The 27,451-nt window shown below is 45.6% G+C and overlaps 1 protein-coding gene across 1 annotated transcript in view; it reads left to right on the top strand.

The window, feature by feature from the left end:
- Positions 1 to 16,667, top strand: part of SLC16A2 (solute carrier family 16 member 2) — a 109,040-nt gene extending 92,373 nt beyond the window's left edge. Inside the window, exons 3-7 of the mRNA XM_054039395.1 lie at positions 66 to 528; positions 1,920 to 2,063; positions 5,002 to 5,230; positions 6,709 to 6,885; positions 7,303 to 16,667. Coding sequence (XP_053895370.1) covers positions 66 to 528; positions 1,920 to 2,063; positions 5,002 to 5,230; positions 6,709 to 6,885; positions 7,303 to 7,349 — 1,060 coding nt within the window. The 3' untranslated portion in view covers positions 7,350 to 16,667. The remainder of the gene's footprint in view (positions 1 to 65; positions 529 to 1,919; positions 2,064 to 5,001; positions 5,231 to 6,708; positions 6,886 to 7,302) is intronic.
- Positions 16,668 to 27,451: the final 10,784 nt, after the last annotated feature.

Here is a 27,451-nt window from a genome sequence, read left to right as displayed (position 1 = left end):
AATACACAGCAATATCTGTTACCCTTTGCAATTTTAACCAAGGTGGTGGTGTTTTTTGCCAATAGGTCCCTTGAAGTCCGCTATTTCACCTATGGAATCCTCTTTGGATGCGGCAGTTCCTTTGCTTTCCAGCCCTCCCTGGTCATCCTCGGCCACTACTTCAAACGCCGTCTAGGCTTGGTGAATGGCATCGTGGCCGGAGGGAGCTGCCTCTTCTCAATGTCCCTTCCCTTCTTTTTGAAAACAATCGGGAGCACCATCGGGCTAGCTCATACTTTCCAAGTTCTCAGCGCCTTTATGTTCATCCAGATTCTCTTGTCTCTGACTTTCCGGCCCATCTTGCCACCTTCTTGTGACTCTCACCAGGATAGGCAAGATAAACTGGCCAGCCGGAACATGAAACAGCAGTGCGGGTCTCAGATGCGGAAGTATTTCAACATGAGGGTTTTCCGGAGACAGACGTACCGAATTTGGGCTTTTGGGATTGCGACAGCCGTCCTGGGATACTTTGTACCTTACGTGCATCTGGTGAGAACATTCTAGGGGAGATAGAGGTGACCGCATGGGGGGCGGGAGGAGGGAATTATTTGTATCTCTGTCTTTTTGCAGCAGGTCTCATCCTCAAGTGTAGGCCCTTGCCCCACCCCACATCTTGGCTGTGCTCTGAGTGCTGTTGATGGGCTTCAGTAGGAGCCTTATCTCCAGTACTCAGCAAGAGGGAGAATCACCACAATGTGGGAGAGATGCAAGGAGGTGAGGGGAGAGACTACGGATATGGCTCCTTCCTAGAGATTCTAAGGTGGTGGGTGCCAGGCTGAAGGACCATTCCACAGTTCAGACAGATGGCTCTAGAGCCCCCTGAGCTATGAACAGTCACACCCAAGCATGTTTCCAGCTAAAAAGTCCCATTGATTAAAGTGCTGTAATTGCATGTAGTGCTTCACAAAGCCTCTGACGATACATGGCCCCTACTCCAAAGAGCTTCCACTCCTCCGTAGGGAACTCCCAATAGATGGCTCAAAATGGAGCAGGAGCTCAGGCCTAGGGAGCTATGGGGAGGCATTATGAGTGAGAAGGTCAGCACAGGGAGGCTTCAGGCAAGAAATGTTTTTTTACGGAGGAGTGGGAGGACGCTTGGCACGTGAAGTGGGATGGTTTTTCAAACGTGGGAGGGATGGGCCACGCTGAGAGCAGGGAGGTGAGAGGTCAAGGAGGACACAGGTTGAGAGGAAAACAGGAAAGGGTGGAGTGCAGTGCAAAGCTTCTCTTTGAACAGAAATAGCGAGAGGCAGGAGCCAGCTTTGGGGTGTGTCACTAATAGAGCATTCTGATTGGCTGAGCCTCCCCATGGACTTCATCTGTGTAGTAAGTCGTGGAAGGTACGACAGTTACCACATGCCACTGAAGTAGACTTCGGAGTCGGGAGGCTGAGGGACTTTAACCCCTTGAGTGCCTAGGTTAGAGCACTTGCTGCAGTTTACGAGAATAGGTTACCAAACTGACCCATCCGGCTCAAGTAGAGAACCGCCTAGGAAATGTAAGAGCCACCATGTAATGCATAACTTAGGTCCATGCTGTTGCCTTCATGGAATTGAAGCCATAATAAGCGGTGAGGGAAATAGGTCAGTGCAGTGACTGGGCATTACCGATAAGGTGGGCGATGGTGGTAGCCTGTTACGTAAGGGCTGCCATTATGTTTGGTGCTCTATAGTGGATCTAGCATTATGCAGCCATTGTCTAATACCAATTAATCCCTTGAGGGGAATTTTATACATGGTTATAATTAGTACCTAGAAATAGACATTCCTCTTAGAGATTTCTGTTTTAATGTTTGACAGTCCCAGCAAGTCCATTTTTGGTGTGTGTAATTAATAGGTTTATTGAGGATTAATGTCCTTCTTTTCCTCCCTGAACCCTAGATAAAGTATGTGGAGGAGGAGTTTAAGGAAAACGAAAAGGAATGGATTCTCTTGGTTTGCCTTGGAGCCACATCAGGGCTTGGGCGCTTGGTTTCTGGCCGGATTGGTGACTGCATTCCTGGACTGAAAAAGATTTTCTTGCAGGTATGCTATGCCTAATCCTCACAAAAGTGCATGCTAAAAATGACAGTTTTACTACCATGGGATGATTTGTCCATACAAATATCAGTACTCTGCACTTAGCACCTTTCATCCAGGGATCTCAGAGTGATTTACAAACAATTAACACTTCCAACCCCTTGAGAGGTAGAGAAATAATATAGGACTAGAACTCAGGCAGTCCTGACTCCTAGTGTCTTTCCCTGACCACTAGACACACTGCCTTCCTTGAGCACACCATTGAAATCAAGAGACTGATCCATCAGATAGCTCTTCTCAAGGCTTCTTAAAAGGCCTTTCTCAAGGTTTGGGTGTAGTCGCTCTGTTTTTCCTTGGAGAGGATCCCATGGCTTCATTGGGTTGACAGTAGGGGGTAACACTGGTGTCCTGTTCTGTATTCCTTACCATAATTTAAAAAAAAAAAAAAACACCATCCTGGTTCTGATAGTGAAGGGCTTGTCTACGCCATGTGGCAATGTGCACAACAGGGGTGTGATTTCTAAAGCACACTAACAGTTGAACACTAATTGGTCTGTGTAGCCCCTGCTGGTGCTCACTTAAGGTCCTTGCTGCTCTTTAAAGTGGTACTGTCAGCAGGGTCTCCATAGACCCAGTTAGTGCACAACACATTCGTGCGCTTTAGAAATCACACCCATTACTGCACCATGTAGGCAAGCCCCGTGACTGACTGACTGAGCTGCTGCTAGGTTTGCCTTCATGGTACCTAGCTGTTTCATTGGGATAACTAGAGTACGAGACTACTCTACACAAAACTATATTCTCCTCTCTCTTTCAGTGTCAGATTCAGCCCTGGTATAAGAGGAGCAACTCCCCTGGCTTCAAAGGAATTGCTCCCACTTATACTAGGGCAGAATTGAGCCCTTCTAAGCAGCATGGGCTAGAGTCACAAAAGGAGTTAGGTGCCTAAATCCCAGAAACAGGCCCAAATGGGATTGACAAAACCCCCGCTCAGGTGCCACTGAACCCTGTAGGCACCTAAATTCACTTAGCATCTCAAATTTTGCAGTAAAAGTGCCCTGAGCGCTTATATTTCTGCCTCTGCATATGCGTGTTGCAGCCCTAAGTCCCAGAGCAATGCACGGACTTGGGAGAGAGGCATTCCTCCACCTACTTCGCCTGCAGAGCCCAATCTGGTGCACGTGCGCAGAGCCCCCCTACCAGATCGGGCCCCTATAGGCAAGCTTTCACAAAACTGCTGGGGAAATGGGGGAAGAGGAGAAGGACCTCCCTCTGAACTTCTATGCCCAGTAGTTAAAATACTCACATTGGATGTGGGAAATCCTGGTTCAAGTCACCCCTCTGTCTAAGGGGAGGAAGGACTTTGAACAGGGATCTTCCATCTCTCAGGTAAGTGCCCTAGCCAATGGGCTGAAAGTTATGTGGGGGGGGGGCCTCTCTCCCCCTCCCCCCCCCAGTTTCTTGCAAAAACAGTGTAGGCAAAAACACCAAAAGAAGATTTGCAGTTGAGAATCCCAAGCAGAGGGAGGTGCCTCCCTGTAGTCTGAATTTAGGCACTAACTCCCTGAGGGGGCGGGGCTTAGGATACATCCTTTGCCTTGGCGCCTCCCATTGGCTTGCTTAGATGGAAAGCCACCTAGCTTACTGGCTTTTGAGAATCCCATTCCTAGGAGCCTAACTCAGGCTTTGTGAATCCCAGTGATTTTCTAGGCACCTAAAAGTTAGGCAAGTCAGTGCTGAGTGTAGCACCATCTATACTCCTTTGCGAATCTAGCCTCACGTGTAATGTCAGGTAGATCTGCAATGCGGGGCTAAAACACCTTTGTTCCTTATTGCCCTGGTATAGGTGTGTTTCCTCATTTCTGTTTGATTTTCTTTCTCCAAAAGCTAAAACCCTGAGTATCATTCCTGCCTTTTCTTTCTATAGTTTAGGCAGGAAAGGAAAGTACTAGTGTTATCTTTCAAACTAGATAGCTTTACCAAGACTAGAGGCTTGCGTGCAGTTCCAAGAACCAGGAGGTCTAAATATTTATTCTTGCAGCTGTGGCAAAGATCCTACAGGCTGTAAAAAGGTAACCAAATACAATAGGCAGTAATTGCATCCTTTTAAAGTCACCTTAATGAGGGCCTTTGTGTTGGGTAACTTTATTAACACTTAATAGGTTTGCTAATATGCTGGGCTTTTCTTCTCCTGCAAGTTTTTTTCCTTTTCATTATTTCCACAGACTCTTCATTCTCTGTAGTTAAGTGTTCTCTTTAGGTTTCTGGGCCATGTTACCTCAAGCATGTGGCATAGGGGAGGCAAAGTCAGAGCCTAGAGCCAGATTTTCTAAGGTATTTAGACTCCTACTGGCATTTTCAAAAGCGTCTACGTGAGTCAGGCAACCAATTAAGTTAGGTGCTGAATCTGCTTAGGTGCCTTTGCAAATGCTGTGAGGTGCCTACCTGCATTTTTTAAGTGCCTAAATGCCTTTGGAAATCTGGCCCTTTTGGATAAGTAGTGAGTGTTCCAAGGCACGGGGCAGGTGGGATGCCTGGAAGCAACATGTCAAGGTTAGGAGAGTGGCAAGCAATTGAGCAATTTAGTTGGAAGCAAATATCTGGGGCAGTCAAGAAGGTGTGGCCATTCCGGAGAGTGTGTGGGGTCTGGAAGAGAGATGGGTTGCTTATTGGATGTAGTACTTGGCAAGGTCAGTCCAGACACTTGTAGCCAGAAGGCTAGAGAGCTGGCAATGGGTTCCTAAATTATCTGCATAATTTCTCCAACAAGCTCTCTTCTCTTAAAAGGAAATGCTCTCAAGTCACCAAGGAAACTACAGACTGGAACTATGGGGAATAATATTCTGCCTCTAATGTCCCTGCTGCCCTTGGACTTGCATTAGGAAGGCATGATTTTGTTGTCTGTCACAGTTATCTTAGTGATGTCTATACTTTGCCTCTTCAGGTTGCCTCCTTTATGCTTCTGGGCCTCATGTGCATGATGATCCCTCAGTGCCAAGCGTTTGAGGGGGTCATTGTCGTCTGCCTCTTCCTCGGACTTTGTGATGGATTCTTTATAACCATCATGGCCCCCATAGCCTTTGAACTGGTTGGACCCATGCAAGCTTCTCAAGCCATTGGCTATCTCCTGGGACTTATGGCCATTCCAATGACAGCTGGCCCACCAATAGCAGGTCAGTAACCATCAGAACGTAGGGCCCTAGGATTTAGTTAGAATTCTGTCTTAAGTTTTTTGCATTAAATTATTGGAGGGGTGATGTGTTGTTAGAGGAGTAGGATTGTCACCTTCATCTGTTCTCATATTGTGTGATGCAGTTTCTTACATTTATTTGATCCTGTATCCACTTTGACTTTGGCTGAAATACGTCTACAATTAGCCCTTTTTTCCATTATTTGATTGCCAGTAGTTTTCCCTTCTGGCAGATGAATAATTGAAAAAATGAGCAGAGGATGATTCATTTTCAAGGCAATTTAGTCAAATTTTTTAGCACAATTAATAACAAAAGTGCCCAGAGTTAGTGAACATTCCAGTAATCTGGCAGAGAGCTGGACTTAAAGTTATGTAGGTGCCACTTATGAACTGCTCTCATATGACATTTAAGGTTGGAGTTTTGCCTTATCAGCAAAGGATAAGGCCCTAAACTGAGTCAAATCTAAAGATATACGCTTGGGCCCTGATCCTAGAAAGATTTGGACACATATTTAAGCATGGGAGTAGTCTCAAAGTTCTTAAAATTGAATGTGTGTGTAAACCCTCTGCAGGACAAGAAGAGCATCTGCAGTTGCACTAGCTAAGCTAAAAAATTAATGAAGGTTGTCAATCCGTAGACAACTGGGCACAAACTGATCACCAGCTGTTTTCAGGAAGAAACTCTGGCTGTTGCAGAATTATAAGCCTTATAGCACTATTCATCAGAAGCATCCTGAACTGGGTCTATCAGACACAGGATTAGGTGTCTTTCATTTATACAATTCCTATGTAGGAAAATTCCCAGCAGCCCCTTCCTAGTGAGTTTCCAACGGCCCTAGAATGATGCTGGCAGTAAATTCATCCATCTCAGAAGCCTGGCCATCTCAGAACTCACTGAACTAATAGAAGTGCAGAGTTATGACTGGGTTTGGAGGGATTCATTTATAATTGGTCAGTAGCTGTTCATTTCGTCCCTAACCAAAAAATTAACTAAAACATGCATCAGCAAACCAAATATTACAAAGGAAGGAAGTTAAGAACGAATCAATTGCACTTATAGATTGCCGTTACCCTCTTTACTTGTCATATTTGTTTGGCAATCAAGTATTTAAGAAATTTATCTGAAATGTCTGATTATTAAATACCTTGATTTTATTTTTGGGGTGAATCTGAGATTCTACCTTCAGCTCTGATTTAAATAACAATTTAGCATTTGAGATTTTGATTCTTAAATTTCTTAGTGTGAAAATGCCATTCTGATACAATTGTTTACATACCAGTGGGGAAGATCCCACCCTGTGGAACTAAACATCGATATTATTCCATGCTTTAAATATCAAACCCCTCCAAGTCTAATTTATGATGGAGTTGGAGAGAAACTAAGTTGTCTCCTCTTTTGATTTAGGAAGCTTAGATTAGCCATCATACTGAAGCAACAACCAATGTCCTTTTGTTTTTCAGGATACCTCCATGATTATTTTGGGAATTACTACCTAGCCTTTTACTTAGCTGGAGTTCCCCCAATTATTGGGGGCTTGGTCCTGTCTGTTGTTCCTCTGATCCATCAAAGAATGCTCAAGAAGCAGCAGATGGATTCTGGCAAAGACAAGATGTTGGTTTCAGAGACTGTCATGAACGGTGAGCTTCTTCCAGGCTGTCCTGCCACTGAGGCGCACGTATAAAGCCTTTCCCCATGCAGCCATCCACACCCAGACACACACACACACGCATTATCACCACCAGCATCTTCTCGCTTGACTGAGCACAGGCCCTTTTCTAAAAGGAGCGGGACCCTCCCAGATTGCAGATGAGCGGCACCAAATACATAAAGAAGAGAGTTCTCCTAGTTCCAAGCATGAGCTAGCGGAGCCATTTTTCAGGATGTTTTGATTTGAAAGTTGTGTCTTTCACCAGCACTTTTCTAAAGAAAATTCTCACTAGAACTCTAACTCCGTTTTCCCCCCAATTTTCTGTTTGTCACAGCAATGGTTTACAGTTAATTAAATGCCTTTAAAACAGGCTGTACATGGAGCTTGTTAACCCTTTTGATTTTAGTTTCAGATCCATCCCATCACACAGCGGTGTCAGTGCTGCTTGGATGATGCCTTGGAGTGGGATTCCATTCCATGCCACCTCAGTTTAATCTGCAATTAACAAATTCTCAGACTGTTTTTTGATCCCATGTGAAGGCAAAAGAATTCCAATGGGGGTAATCTTTGTATCTTTTGTGAGAGTGCTCTGTCTCTCCCTGTCCTTCAAAGAATCTATCTTTGAAGCTGTCAGCATGCTTTTATGGACCATCAGTTAATCTCGGTAGTATGGTCTGCCAGCAGACTCGAATTCCTGCTATTCATGTTAATGTATACTTGCTGTCCCATGTTAATGTACACCAAGAAGGGAACAGCCGCTTACTATCTAATCTTCTACCCAAATTGGCTGAGGACAGTGAAGGTAAGTTAACACATTGGCTACTTCAGATGTGAGTTTCACTGGTCTCAACACTCCTGTCTTTCCATCTGTTCTTGGAGTACGCTGCATTGCAGTGGAAGAATGCTTCTGACCACTTGCTGTGACTCAGTGTATTACTGGTCCCCACCAAAGGTTTAGGGCTTTGGGTAACTGCAGGAAAAAGAGAGGGGGCTGATAAAACAGAAAGGCAGAAAAGGAAGTAAAAAAAGAATGATTGGCTTTGCGCAGCTACTATGGATGGCCAGCTCCATCCATTCAAGCTTACTGCTTTGAAAGCCAGGAATCTGTACCATTTCCCAGTGCCTCAATCTGTCATTCATCTCCGATTTCTTGACCAGTAACTAAATTAGTAGGCTTCCAAGCCATCCATTGCGAGGGAAATTAATGGGGGCTGTCTTAGGATGCTGTAATCATTAAAATACTAAATTTGCAAGGCAACAAAATTACTAGCATTGAATCCTCCAAGAGGAACAGTTAGTCGGAGCTGAGTCCTGATGTTTACACAAGTCAGCATTGGCCTGAGCCATTCCCGTTGGTTAACTCCTCTTTTAGTATTATTTTTTTAACTAAGTTGCAGTATGTGAGTTAGTTTCGCTCAGAATTCTGAATCCCCTAGTGTACCTGTAGGGCTGTCAAAACATGTGCTGTGTGAGCAGAGGGGTAATGCACTGCCGTGCAGATGAACTCACGTGTGCCTGTTCTGTATTACTCAACAATAATCAACATGTCAGTGTTACGGGAGCTGTGGGAAAAGACCGAACATTTTTTAAAAGCCACATGGCTCCTTTTTTAAAAACAAAAAGTAGTCTGCTGCAGTATTTAACTCTGTGCTCATGCAGGAGCCCTGCAGTGGACAGAGTGAGAGCGGGGTTTGGGAGGGGCAGGGATTGTGCAGAGGCCAGCAGTTGAGCTGGCTGGGTGTCCTAAGTGATTTGCATTGTGAGAGAGAAGCATTCAGTCTTAGGGCTCGTCTACACTGGGAGGGTGGGAGGGGATCGATCTAATATATGCAACTTCAGCAACGCTATTTGCGTAGCTGAAGTCGAAGTATCTTGGTTCGACTTACCTGGCCGTCCTCACGGCAGCGAGTCGACCGCCACGGTTCCCCCGTCGACTCTGCTTACTCCTCCTGCCGAGGTGGAGTATGGGTGTCGATTCGGGGATCCATTTTATCGCGTCTAGATGAGACACGATAAATCAATCCCCGATAGATCGATTACTACCTGCCGATCTGGCGGGTAGTGTAGACGTGGCCTTAGTGCCACTGATGCAATATGTGGCTTTTATTCTCTGAACATTTGTGTGCTGTGAACGGCTCTGTGCTTGATGTAGGAAGAGTAGTGTCCGCTATCCAGCTGGATCGCTGCAAATCAAAATCGCCCGCAAGGCCTTGGTGACCTCTGCCCTCCTATGAGCTTGCAGAGAGAGAGCAAATTTGGCAGAAATAGAGAACTCTGGGGTTGCATTGAATCTAGTTCATAGAATCAAAGACTTCAATACATCTTGATCTCAGAGAGAAAGCGCAATAAAAATAAATACAGCAGAAGTGAATTCACAGCATGGAATGAAGGCAAAACTCAGCACTGCACAGAAGCTAGTTATCACCAGGGCAGGGGGGGGCAAATACAATATAGGGCTGATGAGAAAGGGAGCTTCCCTAGCTCCACATTTATGAAACCAGTAAGCTGCTTGTTAACCAAGAGAAATGAGGTTCCCTGTGGATCTATCTCCAGTGGGAGCCCTGAATATCTGATAGGAAATCTGAGTCACAGATGATTTTTCTAGGTTTCTGTATTGGTGATCAGTCAGTAGAGAGAGATATTGTTGGCCAAAAACAGAGAAATTGGGTTCTAGATGTGAAGTGATTATACATCTACAAACTTTTTTTTTTTACAAGCCATGAACTTCTTAAAAAAAAAAAAATAGCTACCGTTAGAAATGTTACAGCAAAAATTTAACAGATGGATATACTATGGTAGCCTTTCTTTATTCTCATTGTGAGTGAAGAGTTCTGTAACCTTAAGACAAAACACTGAGCCATAGACTTATCCCCAGTCCATGCCTACAGGTCCTGTTGACGTTCGCATCGGTCGGAGTTTGGCATATGGATTGAGGGCTCAATATGCCCCTTTTGCTTTACCAGCGTTGCCTGTATAAGCTAAGGTCTTGTGTTCTGATCTTTTGTAAATTTCAGTCCCTGTAATATCTGGAGAACTAAATGATATTTTGTAGCACTTACAACTTAACCCAAGCAAGATGTGTGTCTTTTTTCCCCCGTCCTCAAAAGATATGCATGCTTTTCTGTGACCTTATTTACTGTTATTCGATTCACATAGTCTAACATACGAAGCAAATTTGCTAAACTGATTTCTTATTTTGTGATGTGTATACCAGGAAGCAGGCGACACAGCAAGACTGGGCACATATCAGAGCCTGGGGAGATTGCGTCACCTGCATAGATGCTTGTTGAACAGGCTTGTACTTCATATCCGTGCCTTGATATGGGCCAGACTGTGATGCCCTTGTTCTTCTAATAGTCCCATCGACTTCAGTGGGATTTCACGATGGGAATTTTTTTATTCCATTGAAGTCAAAGGGACCATTGGTAAAGTAAGAGCATCACAGTCTGACCATAAATCTCCTAGGAGAAGAAGCGAAGAGGACTTTGCATTGCAAATCCCTTCATGTCCTGTGGGGGCAAGTGTATGTATGTCCTGCTGGGGTGGGGGGTGTCTTATGGGGCGGGGTGTGTGTGTGCGCGCGCGACGTCTCTGTTAGCTGAGGGTTTTTTTAGCTTATTCTCAATTTTGGGGCTTGAAGAGGTGGAAGGGGGGTTAATTTTAAAAAGAGGATATAACTGACCTGTAAAAGTACAAGCAGTGCTGTCTCAACACCAGCTCTGAAACAGTAAACAGATGCATGTCAGGGTTCATAAGTAATTGACTACACATACTGATATCAAACAATAAGGCACTCTGTGTCATCTGCAGATTAATTCTAAATAGTAATACTTTTCTGACTCCTAGGAGACCAATTATAGATAAGTCCAGAATTGTCTCAGAATTGCATGCCCCAATACTCTCCTTACCTGTAAAGATCTCCCATTGAGCGATAATCCACTTTCTGAAAACTCTCAAAGCACATGGGTTCTTATGTGCTAGAACAGGGGTTCTCAAACGGGGGGTCGGGACCCCTCGGGGTCACGAGGTTATTACATGGAGGGGTCACGAGCTGTCAACCTCCACCCCAAACTCCGCTTTGCCGCCAGCATTTATAATGGTGTTAAATATATTAAAAGTGTTTTTAATTTATAAGGGGGGTCCACTCAGAGTCTTGCTATGTGAAAGGGGTCACCAGTAAAAAAAAAAGTTTGAGAACCACTGTGCTAGAATATAACAGCACCATGAAATTATGATCCACTTTTTAAGAAGGTTTTAGCTTTCTGTATCATCAGAGGTAGCTAGTGTTCTCTGCAGGGTAGATGGGGAGTGCCATAGTAAAGATACACAAACTTAGTTTATCTAGATTTAGGGGGAAAGGGTGGGGGTTAGCAAACAGTAGTCTAACCTCAATATCTTTTCTGATTGTAGGCGCACTCTTAATCAATAATTAAGGGACCAAATTCTTCTACGGGAGAGATGTTTATTTGAAAAATTAGGGCAAAATTCTCCCCTCTCATGATTCATACATTGAAGCTAGACACTGATATTTGGTGCTTTGGACAAAACCGATGAGGGTAAGAAAGCCAAACATTGGAGCAGCCTTATGCCAGATAAAGGCAAAATTCTCTTCCTGCATCTAACTGTAAAATAAGCCTCTCTTATAGTTTAGTAAATTGCTTAATAATGGTAATAAGGTATGTCAGGCAGCCTCTAGAAATTGCACACTATTGATATGCAGTAGAGATGAGGCTGAACGTCTGAGTGGGGTTAATCTTGTAGCAATAGCATTAAATTCCCAGAAATTCCCTGCCCTTGCTTTGTGCCCATTGGGAGTCCACTGTTGCAAAGCCAAACTATGACTGCAAGCAGCTTCTCCAGTGTAGCCAAAATAAAGTGAGATGCATGGGCTGCTTTTCCCAGTGCATTGTCTGGGGAGCTAATATGCTTGTGGTTCCTGCTAAGGACTAGGTTCTGAAATTCCTACTGGGACAGAATTCCTGTTTGAAGTCAAACTTGCCAGAGTAAAAACGATAGGATCATCCCCTGGAGTGCAGTGTGACTTGATCCTCTTGTTCAGGGTGAAGTCATACTCCAGCTGACAGCGAAGACTTAATCCTTGCTTGTCCATTGCTCTGCAATCATTGCTCTGCAAAGTGTGGCAGCCCTATTTGGTTTTTTTTTTCTCATCAGTAGATAATTTAATAAAAGTATCTTCTTTCTGAATCAAATCAAATCTATGAATTGTGTCATGTCAGTGTGAGAGCAGAGGCCACCACCATGACAGCTTGAAATGTCTGTTTCCTGTTCCGTTTCATTTGGGGTGAGGAGTTTGCTAGGTGAAGCCTCTCTAGCACCAAAGCAGTATTGACCTTGGGGTATTAAGTGATAGTGCACAGGCTGCAGTTAATGAAATTTTCTTCTCTTTCAGCGATAAAACCATGGGAAAATCAAGCAGGGAAGGGGATAGGCTGTACTGTGTGTCACAATAGAGTTAGCAGTGGATCCAGAGAGAGCTGAAGACAAATGTATAATCCTATACTACAGTATGTCAGAATAGGCCATGGTGTAGGGACACACCAGTTAATTGGATTTTCCATTCTAAACCCTTACCTGCAAGATGCTCAATGGCTGCGGCTAAAAACTTCGTATATGAGATTTAACTCCTGCCACTCTGGGAGAAAACAGGATCCTAGCAGGGATCAAAGGATAAGGTATTTTTTAAAAATCTGTTTGTTTATATGAAAGTGGGAAAATGGGGAGGGGGGGTGTTACCATTTGTCGGTGATCTGGCTGTCCTTGGTATTTGCTGCACTCCATAATTGAAAAATAATTATTTTTAGAATTGATGTGCATAAGGTTGGGACTTTCTACATAAAAGAAACCATTTCGTCATCAATGACATTGAGGTTTTATGTTCAGTCAGGTTTTTTTAAGTTTCGTTTACCCTAAACACACGTTAAGAAATGAAATTCAGTTATCCACATTCTTAAAACTGCCTGTGGGTGAAATCTACCCATTACAGGATCTGTGGAAAACCATACAGGCCATTTATATCCCATGTAAGAGCTTCAGAGCATATGGAGTCTTTCAGAGGCCTTCTGTGCTGGGATGAATTTCATCTTCAGTACACACTGGTGGGCTAGAATGTCACTACCCAGTGATCACCCATTTCTTCAAGAAGTTTTTAGACCCATCTGTATTTCAGAGCTGGCATGAACACAGACTCAATGAAGGAGTCCAAGTTAAATACATACATACTTAATCTACCATGAAGGAGTCAAATTCTGCTCTCAATTACTATTGTGGTGTTACCAAAGTAAAAGTGAGTCACTGGGGTTGCATCATAATAACAGAGCAGAAAAAGACCCAATCTGTCTGTGTAGGTGAGTGCCTAGCACGTAACTGTGCTGAGGGCTGTCAGTATCTTATACGAACCAGTCAAGTTGCCTGTGTTGTTGCTGTTCTGCATTATGCCTGACTTGGTCAGCGTGAGTGTTGCCACTGACGTGCCTCAGAATGACCATGAGCTGAGCCAAAACCTCTGAACTAGGAGATCAGAACTTCAGTTCTGATTTATAATCTCTCTTGGGCGAAATCGTAACACTAATGTAGGTAAAGTTATTAACAAACAAATTATTTGTATTGCATTGCTTGATTCTTAGCTTCACTACTTTTCAGTGGGGCAGAATAACCTTTCCTCATCTAACTGGAAATGGAAAATATGAATGGGCTTAAAAGAGCTGAGGACATTCCCCAAACAAAGCAGTTCCTCATGTCTCTCCCTCCCCCCCATCCTCTCAGCATTCATTCACTAGAGCTGATGGCCAGTATTCCTCCCTAGAGAAAAACTAGCTTTCCGAAATGTCAAATTCTGTAATTTTAGGGCAACCCCTTCTAATTTCCAGCTGTCCTTTAACCTGCTGGAGGCTTTAGAAATATGCACTATACAAGTCATCCTTAAACATTCATCTGGCTGACAAGTCTGGGCAATACCAGCATTCTAAGGTTAAACACTAGTGGCTGTGGCTCTAATGCCTACTTGGTTCCTTTTTAATTTTTTTACATAGTTCCTTGGTTTTGATCCATTGCCTTGGTAAAATTGCTTATTGGGTCCCTAAGCCAGCAGATCAGACAGCACTAGTTCATAACAATTAAACCAGATGAGGCAGTTTCACACGTTATTTCCAGGGAGACCCTTTCAGAACTTGCTTACAGGGAAACTTCATTTATAAAGGAGCAAATTGGCAATCCCAAATTGTTCCAGTGCATAACAGTGCAAACCTCCCTGTATAGTGATATTATTATGCAGTGGGGAAATGATTTGAGTATCAGAAGGTTCCACTTTAGTCAGCCAGAGCCTATAATATGGTTTGCATTCTGGCTTGGGAGTTACTTCATACACGGACATCCCAGCTCATCTTTGGGAGCAGAGCATAGTTCTATATCTACTGAATCACTAGATTTGTCTCCCATTAATCATCATCGCTGGCATGACTTCCTGATGGCATTTGTGCACTTGAGACAGCAGGTGTTATTCTCCAGTGTGTTGCATCTTGTGGGGTCACATCTGTGCCAAGTTGGTGTCAGATGCCGCTGTTTTCACCGAGTGGCATTTGTGCAAATGGCGTCACAAGTCGCAAAGCAGTGGCCCCGGTGACTTTTGTTCTAGTGACATTGAGATGGCCTCTGAACTTACTTTAGCAGAATGATCCCCATGACAGTCTCATTTTTGTAAATAATATTTAAGTCGCTTTACTGTTGCCACCATGTACTCTTAGTCTCCAAAGAGCTGGAATACCGGGGACTCTAACCACACTCTGTCCTGTTGTGTTGGAGATTTTGCAGCCTTCTAATCAGGCTTATGAATCTGAATCATCTCTGAAATAAATGTTTTAAAAACAAAACTCTGTGCTGTTTGTTTACCGTTCAGTAACCTAATAGTAGCCTGCCAGCTCCATTTACCTCTTACACACATAGAGCTTTCCGAATCAAAGTGCTTTTCCCTTCAAGGGTACACATCTGTTGACAAAACATCTGCATTACTGATTGCAAATGCAGGACCTAATGAACAGAGCATGCACAGTGTATGCACTCTAGTCCTTGTCAAATGCAAGAGGTGCATATCAAACAAAAAAAATACATGGTTTTAGTATGTGAAAAATTTGCTTTTGAATTATGTTTTTTATATCTAAAGATTTTTTTCATTTTATGATGTACTTTCCAAAGTTCATTCCCTTAGCTACTTTCAGTTCCAACTGCCAAGACAATCGTAAATGTAAAGCATTAAGCATATTGTTAGTCTCTAGAGTTAGCCATTCTGTTTAGTAAGGAATAAAACTTTGTGTACAGTTTTTTGGGGGGAGGGGAATTGTTTTTTAATAGATGTGCAGGCTGATTGTTTACTGAAGTCAGATTTCTGCTTGGATTTGACACACTCCGCTTTTCATTGATCACAGACAGACTTCAAACTGTCTTTTTTGGTAGGATTTCCAGCCTTCCCTCAATCTGTGCATGAACTTTTGATCCTGAAATGGCTTTGTGCTTTCCAGAATCATCTTTCTGGAGTTTAAATGCATTTGGGTTTGTTGTTTTGTTGGCTTTTGAGCACATCAAATAAAATTGCCCTGTACTTTCCCAGCATATCCTATTTCACCAGACCCAGGAATTTCACGTAATGGAATTCATCAAAGCTGGAGGAGGGACTTTCCTTGGGAGATGTTGGGCAATTTGGAAACAATCCATTCTCCCCACTTGAAATCCAGCCACCTGAAAAGCAACTCTGTGTGTGAACACCAGAGGCTGAGGTTTGAATTTATGCTGTTGGGTAACAGATGAGACCGGTCATTTTAAAGCTGAGTTTCCGAATCCATTATGAAGATGTTCATAATCCTATAACGAATGGTCTCCAGGGCCCTCCCTGTGAAATCCGGGGTGATTGTTTAAAGGATGGTTTGGATTCTGTGCACGGGAATGTCTTTCAGGCCCCAGTGAGGTGGTGGGAGATGAGCCCTTCAGCATGCCTGTAAGGCATTTTGGAGGCTGGGATTCGTTGCTTTAGCCAGCTTTCCATGCTGATTTGCTGGTAAAACTTGCTTTGAGGGTGATGACCAGCAGTCCCCACCAGAAAGAGAGTGGATAAAATGCTTATTTGCCCTAGGTAGGCTTTACAAATCCTCCCATTTGTCCTCTACTTGGAGATCCAGCTCATCATCTGAAGGGTGTGGCCTGCCAGGTGCTGGAGCACCCTCAGCATCCATTGAAATTGCTTCAGGTCAATGGAAGCAGAGGGCATTCAGCATTTAGACCCCAATTTGGCAAAGTACTTAAGCATGTGCTTAAGTCCATCCCAAATTAGCAGAGCTCTTGTGTATGTTCTTAACTTAAAATTGAAGTCAATTCTGTCCAGTATAGATACGTGTTCCAGAATTAGTGCTAAGCACTTTTGCTGAATGGGGCTGGATTTTAAGCACATGCTTAACGTAAAGCAAGTACTTAAGTGCTTTGTTGAATCAGAGCCATATAGTGCTTGACAAAATCAGGCCCTTATGAGATCATGAGCTTCAGATAAAGAAATCTAATTTATAAAGCTAAAGGCCAGAGTTTGATGTCTCCTCCAGATAAATGTTTTATATTCCCTGAAGTTTTGTACTTGGAAGTGAAGTATTTGGATGTGTTTAAAATATGACTGTCCTTTTCAGATGTGAACTTCTGATTGTTGATATAAAAAAGCACATTTTTGTAAATGTTAATGTTTTAAGGAAGTGTAGAATTAAAAGAGATTAAAAAATTGGGCTTTCGCTTTTTTTCTCTCATTGCCATATTTCCCTTTCCCTCCTGATCTGCGCGCACCGCCTTTTTCTGCCTTCCCATAGATCCAGTGTGCAAACCCTGAGCCAAGCGAACTTCTCTCCCTGCGACAGATAAACTGATTTCAAAACACGCCTGCATTCAGTTGTGGAATTTTCAAAGATAAGGAACTTCAGAAATTACAATATAACACAGCATTTATTTTCTAGACTCTTTCATACAAACTGAAACAGCCCAAGGCACTTTGCAGAGGTAATTTAAAAAAAAATCCTGTAGGAAACTTTTCAATCCCCATTACGTTTTCTAGGCTTTTAGAATGTCTATGGAACTCCACAGTGGTTTCATCTCTACTAAATTCTGTAGCAGTTTTCTGGAGGGGCAGACTCATTAGCAGCGTGTTTTTGGAGGTTGTTTTTAACCTAGCCAGTTACTGGGCTCTGCTTTTGGCAGATTTCACACTGCAACTGTCAAATACTGACTCAACTACCCACACCAAAAAGGGTGGGGGTTGGGGGAACTGCGATTCATGGGGTTCTGACTTCTAGCCTTTCTGAATTTCTGGCTAAAGCATCCAACAATTGTGATCTGTTTTCCTCTATCAGTTGGCAGTGTTTCCTTGATTGCACATATTATTTCCTTGATCTGTATCCGTCCAGTCCTTCAGAGCACAGAACTGAAGTTTGTACACTACCTTTCTCAGAATACTGATTGCTGTACCCTGAAAGCACCCTGTCCAGCGAAGATGTGGGCTGCTTCCACTCCCTTTTACACAGGCTGAGTGGTCCAAAGGGAATGGAACTGGCCAGAGAATTTACCTCCCTAACTACCTTTCAGAGTGACTTTTGTTGCAGGTTCTCCAAACCCTTTACACACTGTTAGCTGATTTAAGCCTTGCAACAACCCTGTTTAGTAAATAGTTCAGCTGCAGAGAGATTAAAGTGTACATGTTGAAAAGGGGCCACTCACTCTCAGTGCTAAAATTCCTGAATACTCAACTTGAGCATCTATATACTCAGGCACCTACTATGAATGGATTCTTTTAAAAACATAGGCCCGTAACTATGTGACACACCAAGTCCATGGCAGAGCAGCTGACAGGCTCCAGGCATTCTGCACTAATGGCTAAAAATTCTGCTTCATGATTTACCTGCTAAATCACTGATGAAAAATGGAGAGAGAACCTTTTAGTGCTAGGCAGTGGGAAGAGGACCAAGATTTGTTGCAAAAGTCAAGCTGGGTAGAAGCCACTATTCTGGCCATTACCACTGATGATCAGGTGGGTAAGATATGAGAATTCCTTTCCCCAACTCTACCCATGCCATACCACCAGCTCCCCCTGCTGGCACGACTGCAAGTCTGCTTGTATGACCTCTGTGGAAAATTCAAACGTGGTGGCGACACAAGGCCAAGGTAATGAAGCAATGTATATAATATTGTCCACACTAGCATTTCCCCTTTCCACAACTTTTATTTTGTGACAGCTAAACATCTGTCAACAGAATAACCCAGAGTAGAGCAAGTCTGACCAGAGTGGGGGGGAGGAAATCCTTGTAGAAGCCACAATTATAAGTAAGAAAGATGTTACCAGTTAGAGCTGTGTGGAAATGCTCTAGGAACAAACCCACTGTGTTTCTGGAGTGGGTTGAAGACTTAAAGTAGTGCAAGCGGCCTATGTCCAAAAGCCACTCCTGTCATTTAAGAACACCACATAGTAAACATGTCCCATCTCGCTACATGTGGGGTAGTGCCAGGGCCGGCTCCAGGCACCAGCCCACCAAGCATGTGCTTGGGGCGGCGCCTGGAGGGGGGCGGCGTGGCGCTCCGGCCCGAGAGCTGGGCCGTGACTGGGCTTGCCGCCCTCCCCACGGCGCTCCAGCTACCAGGGAGAGCGGAGAGCCGCGGCGGGCTCTCTGCCCTGCTCCCCAGCACTCTGGCCACCGGGGAGAGCGGAGAGCCCCGGACGGGCTCGCCGCCCTCCCCCCGGCGCTCCAGCCTGTCGGGGATTTCGGGCCCGCGGCCGAGCTCGGCGTCCTCCCCTGCCGCGGCGGCAAAAAAGCCAGAGCCGGCCCTGGGTAGTGCTCTTTTTCTGTTGGCATTAATAACATATGGTAATTCCTCCCAAGGGCTAGCATCATTGTGTTGGGTGGGGTCAGAGTGTGTGTCTGAATTACCTCCTGTCACAAACCAGATTATAGAATTTTTCCTGGGGATTGGGTGATTAAACATAGTAGAAGCTGTAGTGGACTGTTATAGCAACAGCAGAACATTAAAGTTGTATGATGCCTGAAGTTAAACTTTGAAGAGAAATATAGTAACGTGGTAATTATTCTGCTGTGTCCTGTGTTTTAATTAGCAGCAGGTGAGAGCTGGTACACAGCTTAGCACTAACGGAAATCTTCATTAGAGAGATCAGACTGGTCATTTTTTAATCTTGCACCCATGCAAACCCACCAGTTTGGGATTAGTTTTTGCATATCCACAGATCAAAAGAAGTTTCAGGAGGAGGGAGTGGTAAATGTAGCTTCAAAGGGAATCTCATAGATAAGACAATCAAAACTAGCCTTTACCTAGGACTTTGTTGTGCAGGTTCTGGGGGGGGGGGGGGAAACAAGATGCCCTAACTGGTTAATTTTGTTTTCAATTTCTATGAATGGAAACACTGTAAATGCACCGTCATTTCATTTAATAAGCACAGTCCTCTTATTTTGGCTATCAGGAGGCTGCAGGGAAAGAAAAGTTAGACGCAAGCTGGGCGCTTGTATATTTTACTCCCCATTTTTTGCACACAGTTAACGCCTCTGGGAGAGACAACTCTGAGGTTTTTTTCTGGGTGCAGTATGTGCACTCACATTTTTGTGGATGCAACTTCTATCTCTGCCTGAAAATTTAGCCCCCTGCATACATCTATAGAGTTGCTTTGGTGACTTTTTTTTAAGCAACCCCATACATCCATTGATCTACTGGGTCCCCTTTTAAGGATATATACATAGAAAATGGCTACCCATACTCCTTGAGGGGATTACACATCTCACCATTAGGCAACAGTTTGCCCCATTAATGCCCAGCAGTGAACAGGCATAGGGCACTGAAGAAATAAAGACCAGGTGAGAATTCTGTGAAAGTGTAATGACTTCAATCATCAAAGCTAGCACCTGGAGAGGTGTTAGCCACAGGGCATAGTGCCAATGATGTAGTTTATAATCCTTTCCTTTCAGCTCAGCTCTGAACATAACCTGGATCACAGTCCCCGCACAATGCAGATCATATTAATGTATTTTGTTACTGTTTTAAACTACGGTAATGCGCCGCAGCCATGACAGCCAAAGCTAACACTGTTACTTACCCTTAAGCAGATCTGAGCAGGGCCTTGATGAGGAAAAACCTCGAGACTCTCATACGCTGTAGTAGCTAGAGGCCAGTAGTAGTTTATTTGCCTGTTTACAGAACAAGGTGTGTTGTAAGGATTCCCCAACTCACAATATAAAGCACTTTGCACAAGCCCGTTTCCATTTGAGGCAGGCAGAGTCATATTACCATTTCCGCATTAAGGGCTTGAGTTTAACCCTTGGGTTGTGCCCTTGAACGTTCAGAGCCAGCTTCATCCTTGACTGGGCTATCTGTCTAAGTACTTATTACCATAGTCTCTCAGTACCGCACAATCTTCAAAGCAGGTGGGGGAGGTAGGAAAATGCTATTAGCCCCATGTTAGAGATGAGGCACAGCACCATAGAGACAGGGCCAGTGCAACCCATTAGGCGACCTAGGCGGTCGCCTAGGGCACTAGCATTTGGGGGGCGGCATTTTCTTCGGCGGCGACCACAGCAGCCGGATCTTCGGCCACCCCGGTCGTAGTCAGCATTTCGGCGGAGGGAGATGGGGCGGGGGGGGGGGCGCGGGGAGAGCCACCTGCAGCAAGTAAGGGGGAGGCAGCACACTGTGGAACTTCCCGCCCTAGTTCACCTCTGCTCCGCTGCCTCCCATGAGCACGCCGCCCCGCTCTGCTTCTCTCCCTCCCAGGCTTGCGTCACCAAACAGCTGATTGTCCCACTTCCTTGGGGCGAGCCCAAACCACTTGGCTATAGCATCACTTGCTTGCCTTTTCTCATTCCCTTGTATTCCCCCCCCCCCACACACACACACACTCACTCACTCACTAACCGGGAGGCAGACATGCAGTTGAAATAGGTGTAAGCGGCTGCTCCAGAGCAGGGGCTTTGAAAACAGGTCTCCCCCAGCCCAGATAAGTGCTGTGTCTAAGGCCCGGGGGGGCTGGGCTTTTTCTCGGTGTAGCTTTGGGGTTGGTTTTGTTTTTTTCCCCCCAAGAAAGGGTTGATCTGAATTAGGTGCCTCATTCCAGGAGCAGGTTCACAGCTGAGAATCCCGACCAGATATAGGCTCTTTTCTCTATCCTGTCAGGTAGGTGCCAAAGGCCCAGAGCAATGGGAGTTGAGTTAAATACTTTTGTGGCTCTGGCCCCTAACCTCCCCCCAGTTCCTCTGCATTTCATGCCTAACTCACTTAGGCAGCTGAATACGCAGCTTGCAAGCATCTGAGAATTCTTTTCTTAGAAGCCTCATGTTTGGCAGACAATACCTGGGGAGGGTGGGCACCTAACCAATGCCACTGGGCAGCATGTGCCTAGCGCAGGGCACCTCAGTGTGTTGCAATACTGAGCAGAACCCAATCACCACCTGGGGGTTGGACTAGATGACCTCCCGAGGTCTCTTCCAACCCTGATATTTTATGAGTCTAAATACTGTTAAAAAAAAAAAAAAACAGGCCTAAGTGACTGGCCAAACACCTGTGGCACAGCAAGAACCAGAACCTAGGTTTCTGGCTCACAGCGTAGCAACTGGCCCAACCTGCCCTTCTGTTTGATGCTCACACCACTGTCACTGAAAAAGTACTTGTCCCTGGAGCTGCATGATGAACTCAGCTAACATGCATGACCACAATGGTATATTTGCCATAGACCTGGTCTAGGCTCCAGTTTATGCCTTATTTAGGGGACTGACAGCTCGAGCCCCACTGGCATGGGGGGTGGGGCAAGAAGTGGAAGATTGGACAAATGACCAGGGAGGAGTATAAAAATATTGCTCAGGCAGGCAGGAGTGAAATGAGGAAGGCCAAATCACACTTGGAGTTGCAGCTAGCAAGAGAGTTTAAGAGTAACAAGAAGGGTTTCTTCAGGTATATTAGCAACAAGAAGAAAGTCAAGGAAAGTCTGGGCCCCTTACTGCATGAGGAAGGCAACCTAGTAACAGAGGATGTGGAAAAAGCTAATGTACTCAATGATTTTTTTTGCCTCTGTCTTCACGAACAAGGTCACCTCCCAGCCTGCTGCACTGGGCAGCACAGTACTGGGAGGAGGTGACCAGCCCTCTGTGGAGAAAGAAGTGGTTCGGGACTATTTAGAAAAACTGGACGAGCACAAGTCCATGGGGCCGGATGCGCTGCATCCGAGGGTGCTAACGGAGTTGGTGGATGAGATTGCAGAGCCATTGCCCGTTATCTTTGAAAACTCATGGCGATCGGGGGAGGTCCCGGATGACTAGAAAAAGGCTAATGTAGTGCCCATCTTTAAAAAAGGGAAGGAGGAGGAGCCGGGGAACTACAGGCCAGTCAGATTCACCTCAGTCCCTGGAAAAATCGTGGAGCAGGTCCTCAAGGAATCAATTCTGAAGCCCTTAGAGGAGAGGAAAGTGATCAGGAACAGTCAGCATGGATTCACCAAGGGCAAGTCATGCCTGACTAACCTAATTGCCTTCTATGAGGCGATAACTGACTCTGTGGATGAGGGGAAAGCAGTGGATGTGTTATTCCTTGACTTTAGCAAAGTTTTTGATACAGTCTCCCACAGTATTCTTGCCAACAAGTTAAAGAAGTATGGGCTGGATGAATGGACTATAAGGTGGATAGAAAGCTGGCTAGATCGTCGGGTTCAATGGCAGTGATCAACGTCTCCAGGTCTAGTTGGCAGCCGGTTTCAAGTGGAGTGCCCAGGGGTCGGTCCTGGGGCCGGTTTTGTTCAATATCTTCATTAATGATCTGGAGGATGGCGTGGACTGCACTCTCAGCAAGTTTGCAGATGATACTAAACTGGGAGGCGTGGTAGATATGCTGGAGGGTAGGGATAGGATACAGAGGGACCTAGACAAATTAAAGGATTGGGCCAAAAGAAATCTGAGGAGGTTCAACAAGGACAAGTGCAGAGTCCTGCACTTAGGACGGAAGAATCCCATGCACTGCTACAGACTAGGGACCGAATGGCTAGGAAGCAGTTCTGCAGAAAAGGACCTAGGGGTTACAGTGGACGAGAAGCTGGATATGAGTCAACAGTGTGTCCTTGTTGCCAAGAAGGCTAACGGCATTTTGGGCTGTATAAGTAGGGGCATTGCCAGCAGATCGAGGGATGTGATCATTCCCCTCTATTCGACATTGGTGAGGCCTCATCTGGAGTACTGTGTCCAGTTTTGAGCCCCACACTACAAGAAGGATGTGGAAAAATTGGAAAGAGTCCAAGGAGGGCAACAAAAATGATTAGGGGGCTGGAACACATGACTTATGAGGAGAGGCTGAGGGAACTGGGATTGTTTAGTCTGCAGAAGAGAAGAATGAGGGGGGATTTGATAGCTGCTTTCAACTACCTGAAAGGGGGTTCCAAAGAGAATGGATCTAGACTGTTCTCAGTGGTACCTGATGACAGAACAAGGAGTAATGGTCTCAAGTTGCAGTTGGGGACGTTTAGGTTGGATATTAGGAAAAACTTTTTCACCAGGAGGCTGGTGAAGCACTGGAATGGGTTACCTAGGGAGGTGGTGGAATCTCCTTCCTTAGAGGTTTTTAAGGTCAGGCTTGACAAAGCCCTGGATGGGATGATTTAGTTGGGGATTGGTCCTGCTTTGAGCAGGGGTTGGACTAGATGATCTCCTGAGGTCCCTTCCAACCCTGATATTCTATGAGTCTATGATTCTATAACCCCAGCTCCAGCCCGGGCCGTAGCTGGAGGGGCGGGAGGTCGGGTCACTGCCCCGGCCCTAGCTATGGCCACTGACAGCTGAGGCCAAAGAAGTCATGGCGGTCTGATAAAGTCACGCAATCCCTAAATGTACCTATAGCATACCCTTATTCATGAGCCAAACAACATCATCCTCTCTGGGGGAAGGCCAGAATTCAACCTTACCTAGTAAGGTGCCACATAGGTCAAGTTAGCCAAAAAGCCTATTGCTGTCTGCCAGATTATGACTGTGCTGCACATTAAGGCGTGTCACTGAGTTGCATTTGTTTTGGCCAGTCAGGCGCTTATTCTGCCCTCCAGGCATATTGGCCAATAGGCATTGTACAGGCACAGGGCAATGACATGTTTATTAGCAGTGAACACTGGTATTATTGTACACAAATGCCTCACCTTTAGCATATTCCCAACCCAGTGCGTCTGCCTGGTATGAGGAAGCCAGAGCCACAGTGCATGATAGCATTTGTTCAGGAATTTCATAGATTCATAGATTCATAGATTATAGGACTGGAAGGGACCTCGAGAGGTCATCGAGTCCAGTCCCCTGCCCGCATGGCAGGACCAAATACTGCCTAGACCATCCCTAATAGACATTTATCTAACCTACTCTTAAATATCTCCAGAGACGGAGATTCCACAACCTCCCTAGGCAATTTGTTCCAGTGTTTAACCACCCTGACAGTTAGGAACTTTTTCCTAATGTCCAATCTAGACCTCCCTTGCTGCAGTTTAAACCCATTGTTTCTGGTTCTATCCTTAGAGGCTAAGGTGAACAAGTTCTCTCCCTCCTCCTTATGACACCCTTTTGTATACCTGAAAACTGCTATCATGTCCCCTCTCAGTCTTCTCTTTTCCAAACTAAACAAACCCAATTCTTTCAGCCTTCCTTCATAGGTCATGTTCTCAAGACCTTTAATCATTCTTGTTGCTCTTCTTTGGACCCTTTCCAGTTTCTCCACATCTTTTTTAAAATGCGGCGCCCAGAACTGGACACAATACTCCAGCTGAGGCCTAACCAGAGCAGAGTAGAGCGGAAGAATGACTTCTCGTGTCTTGCTCACAACACACCTGTTAATTCATACCATTTCATGGTAGTTGGAGCTAGATAAGCCCTTCCTAGTAAACTCATGGTTATTCATGCACTGTTCTTGGAAGGGGAGCAAAGGGTGCACTGACTTTGGACTATTGTTGAGGTTGGACTAGCGCCAGGTGTTTGACTCATAGACTTTAAGGTCAGACAAAATCAGCATGATCATTTAGTCTGACCTCTGGCACATTACAGGCCACAGACCCTTACCCACTCACTCCTGTAATAGACCCCTAACTTCTGGCTGCATTACGGAAGTCCTCAAATCATGGCTTAAAGACCTCAAGTTACAGAGAATTCACCATTTACACTAGTTTAAACCCAAAAGAGATGCAAGCTCCATGCTGCAGAGGAAGGTGAAAAAGACCCAGTGATGCTGCCAATCTGACCTGGGGGGAAATTCCTTCCCGACCACAAATATGGCAATCAATTAGGCCCTGAGCATGTGGGCAAGACCCACCAGCCAGACACCTGGGAAAAAATTTTCTGTAGTAACACAGAGCCCTTCCCCAGCTACAGTTCCATCACTGGCCATTAGAGATTTTTGCTGATAGATTGGCTACCTGCCATTGGAGGCAGTCTCATCATACCATTTCCTCCATAAACGTATCAAGCTCAGTCTTGAAACCAGTTATGTTTTTTTTGCCTTCCACTTCTCCCCGTGGAAGGTTGTTCCACAACTTCACTCCTCTGATTATTAGAAACCTTGATCTAATTTCAAGCCTAAACTTGCTCTTGTGGCCATATTAGTGCTTAACTTAACTAACTCCTTACTCTTCATTAGCCTCATTAAAAACTGAGGCAAAGTATTGTTTAGATGTTGAGCCATGGCTAGTTTAATCGCCACCCCATTCTCATTGGTTAGCAGTGCCCCTTCTTTCCTTGTTTTCTTCTTATTTATATGGCAATAGAATCTTTTACTAGTGGTTTTAATTCCCTTTGCAAGGTCCAACGCTGGTTGGCTTTTGGCAGTTCTCACTTTATCCCTACACTTTCTGTCCTCCAGGAGGTAGCTTTCCTCCCTCTCAGTGTTAAAGTCAGACATGGAGATTACATGAGCAGCTTCCACCCATCCCTGTGAAAAGCATCCCAGTATGTTTAGAATGTGTCCACACAGGCAAAAATACAGGCCATTTTTATACAATACAATGTGTTGGGGAGATGTATTCTAGGGAGTAAGAGGAAAAACAGATTTCCTGGGGAGGAGGGTGATTGAGTGGAGGATGTGTACTGGTAAGCTGCATGTCCACAAAGGCCTGTGTTTGGTAGCATGTCATCTAGGCCTGTAACCCAACCAGTCCATGCCTAGACTCTTCTCCTGCCATATCACCACGAGTAGAGGCATGGCTGTCATCACTCCACACCCCAGGGAGGTCACTTGCAGGCAAAACGTGCAGAAATTGAAGCCAGAGGAGTCCATCTCTCCTTGTTACATGTGTAAGCGGGGGAATGGTCCCACTATTGTGGGGAACTTTCCTGGCTTCTGCACTACCCCGGTGAAGTGGGCTAGCGAAAGGATCTGAGTCCTTGCTCCCACTTCCTTTACCCAGAGGCCTCCCTGCCCTTGAGGACTCCCCTTCCACTCTCCTGTCTGGCAGAGTCCTCGTAACCCCAACAAGGCTGGGCTCAGGATTCCTGGGGGGTCTCAACCCTCAACCCTGCTGTGGTCACCCAGGACAGGGGCTAGGGTGTCCCCACTCCAGGGTACTCTCTTTGCACTGGGCACCTCCCTGACCCACTGATTATTCCATACAATTTAAAGCAAATACAAGTTGTTTAATTAACAATTAACAAAAATAAGGAAAAATGGAAAAAGTTAAAGGAAAACACATCACCCCGCTCTGTGGCAGGGAACATTACAAACAGTGTCTCTGGAATGTCAGGGCAGTTCAGTGTCTGTTCCTTGTAGGGGCCCAGCTTCCTTCTCAGGCCCTGGCTGTGCTGCAGAGACGCTGTGGGTTGGGCACTTGCTCTGGTGGTGGCCACACGCTCTCAGGCTCTAGGTGGCAGGACCCTTTTTCCCAGCGTTGCCCTCGCCCTGACAGCGTTACGATCCCCCTCCAAGTCTGGCCTGCTGGGCCCACTGCCCAGGGTCCCCCTCACTCTCCCCAGCTGCTCACCACACCCAGCTCCGGACTGCTCCAGCCCCAGCCCCAGCTCCACACTGCCTCAGCACAGCTGCTGCTCTGCCTTCAGCTCCCTGGGCTGCTTCTCTGGCCTCTCTGGCTCTGGTTGCTACAGCTCTGCCCCCAGCACAGCTCTGCTCTGCAGCCTGCTTCTGTGACTCTGCTCCCAGCTCTGACCTGCTTCCTGGCTGCTTGTCTGGCCCCTCTGGCTCTGGTTGCTGCAGCTCTGCTCTCTCTGGGCTGTGCTCTGGCTTTGGGGCTGCAGCTCTGCTCCCAGCAGCTTAGCTCAGGCCCCTGCTCTCTCCTTAGCTCAGCCCCACTCTGTCTGACTCAGGCCATTCCAGTTCACACGGAGGACGGGACCCCCCTGGCCTCCTGACTCCCTGATTAGCTGCCCGCCCTGTCAATCAGGCTGATCTAGAGCATTGGCCTCTCCCCATTGTTCCTGGGGACAGTCAGTCTCAGGCTCCTGATTTGCCATCCACCCTTCCCCTTTTAGTGCTGGGAGCTAGCAACCAAAACACCCCCACTGAGTGTT

This window comes from Malaclemys terrapin, chromosome 9 (assembly GCF_027887155.1).
Source record: "Malaclemys terrapin pileata isolate rMalTer1 chromosome 9, rMalTer1.hap1, whole genome shotgun sequence".
Classification (NCBI taxonomy): Eukaryota; Metazoa; Chordata; order Testudines; family Emydidae; genus Malaclemys; species Malaclemys terrapin.
This window is presented reverse-complemented; position numbering and strand designations above follow the sequence as displayed.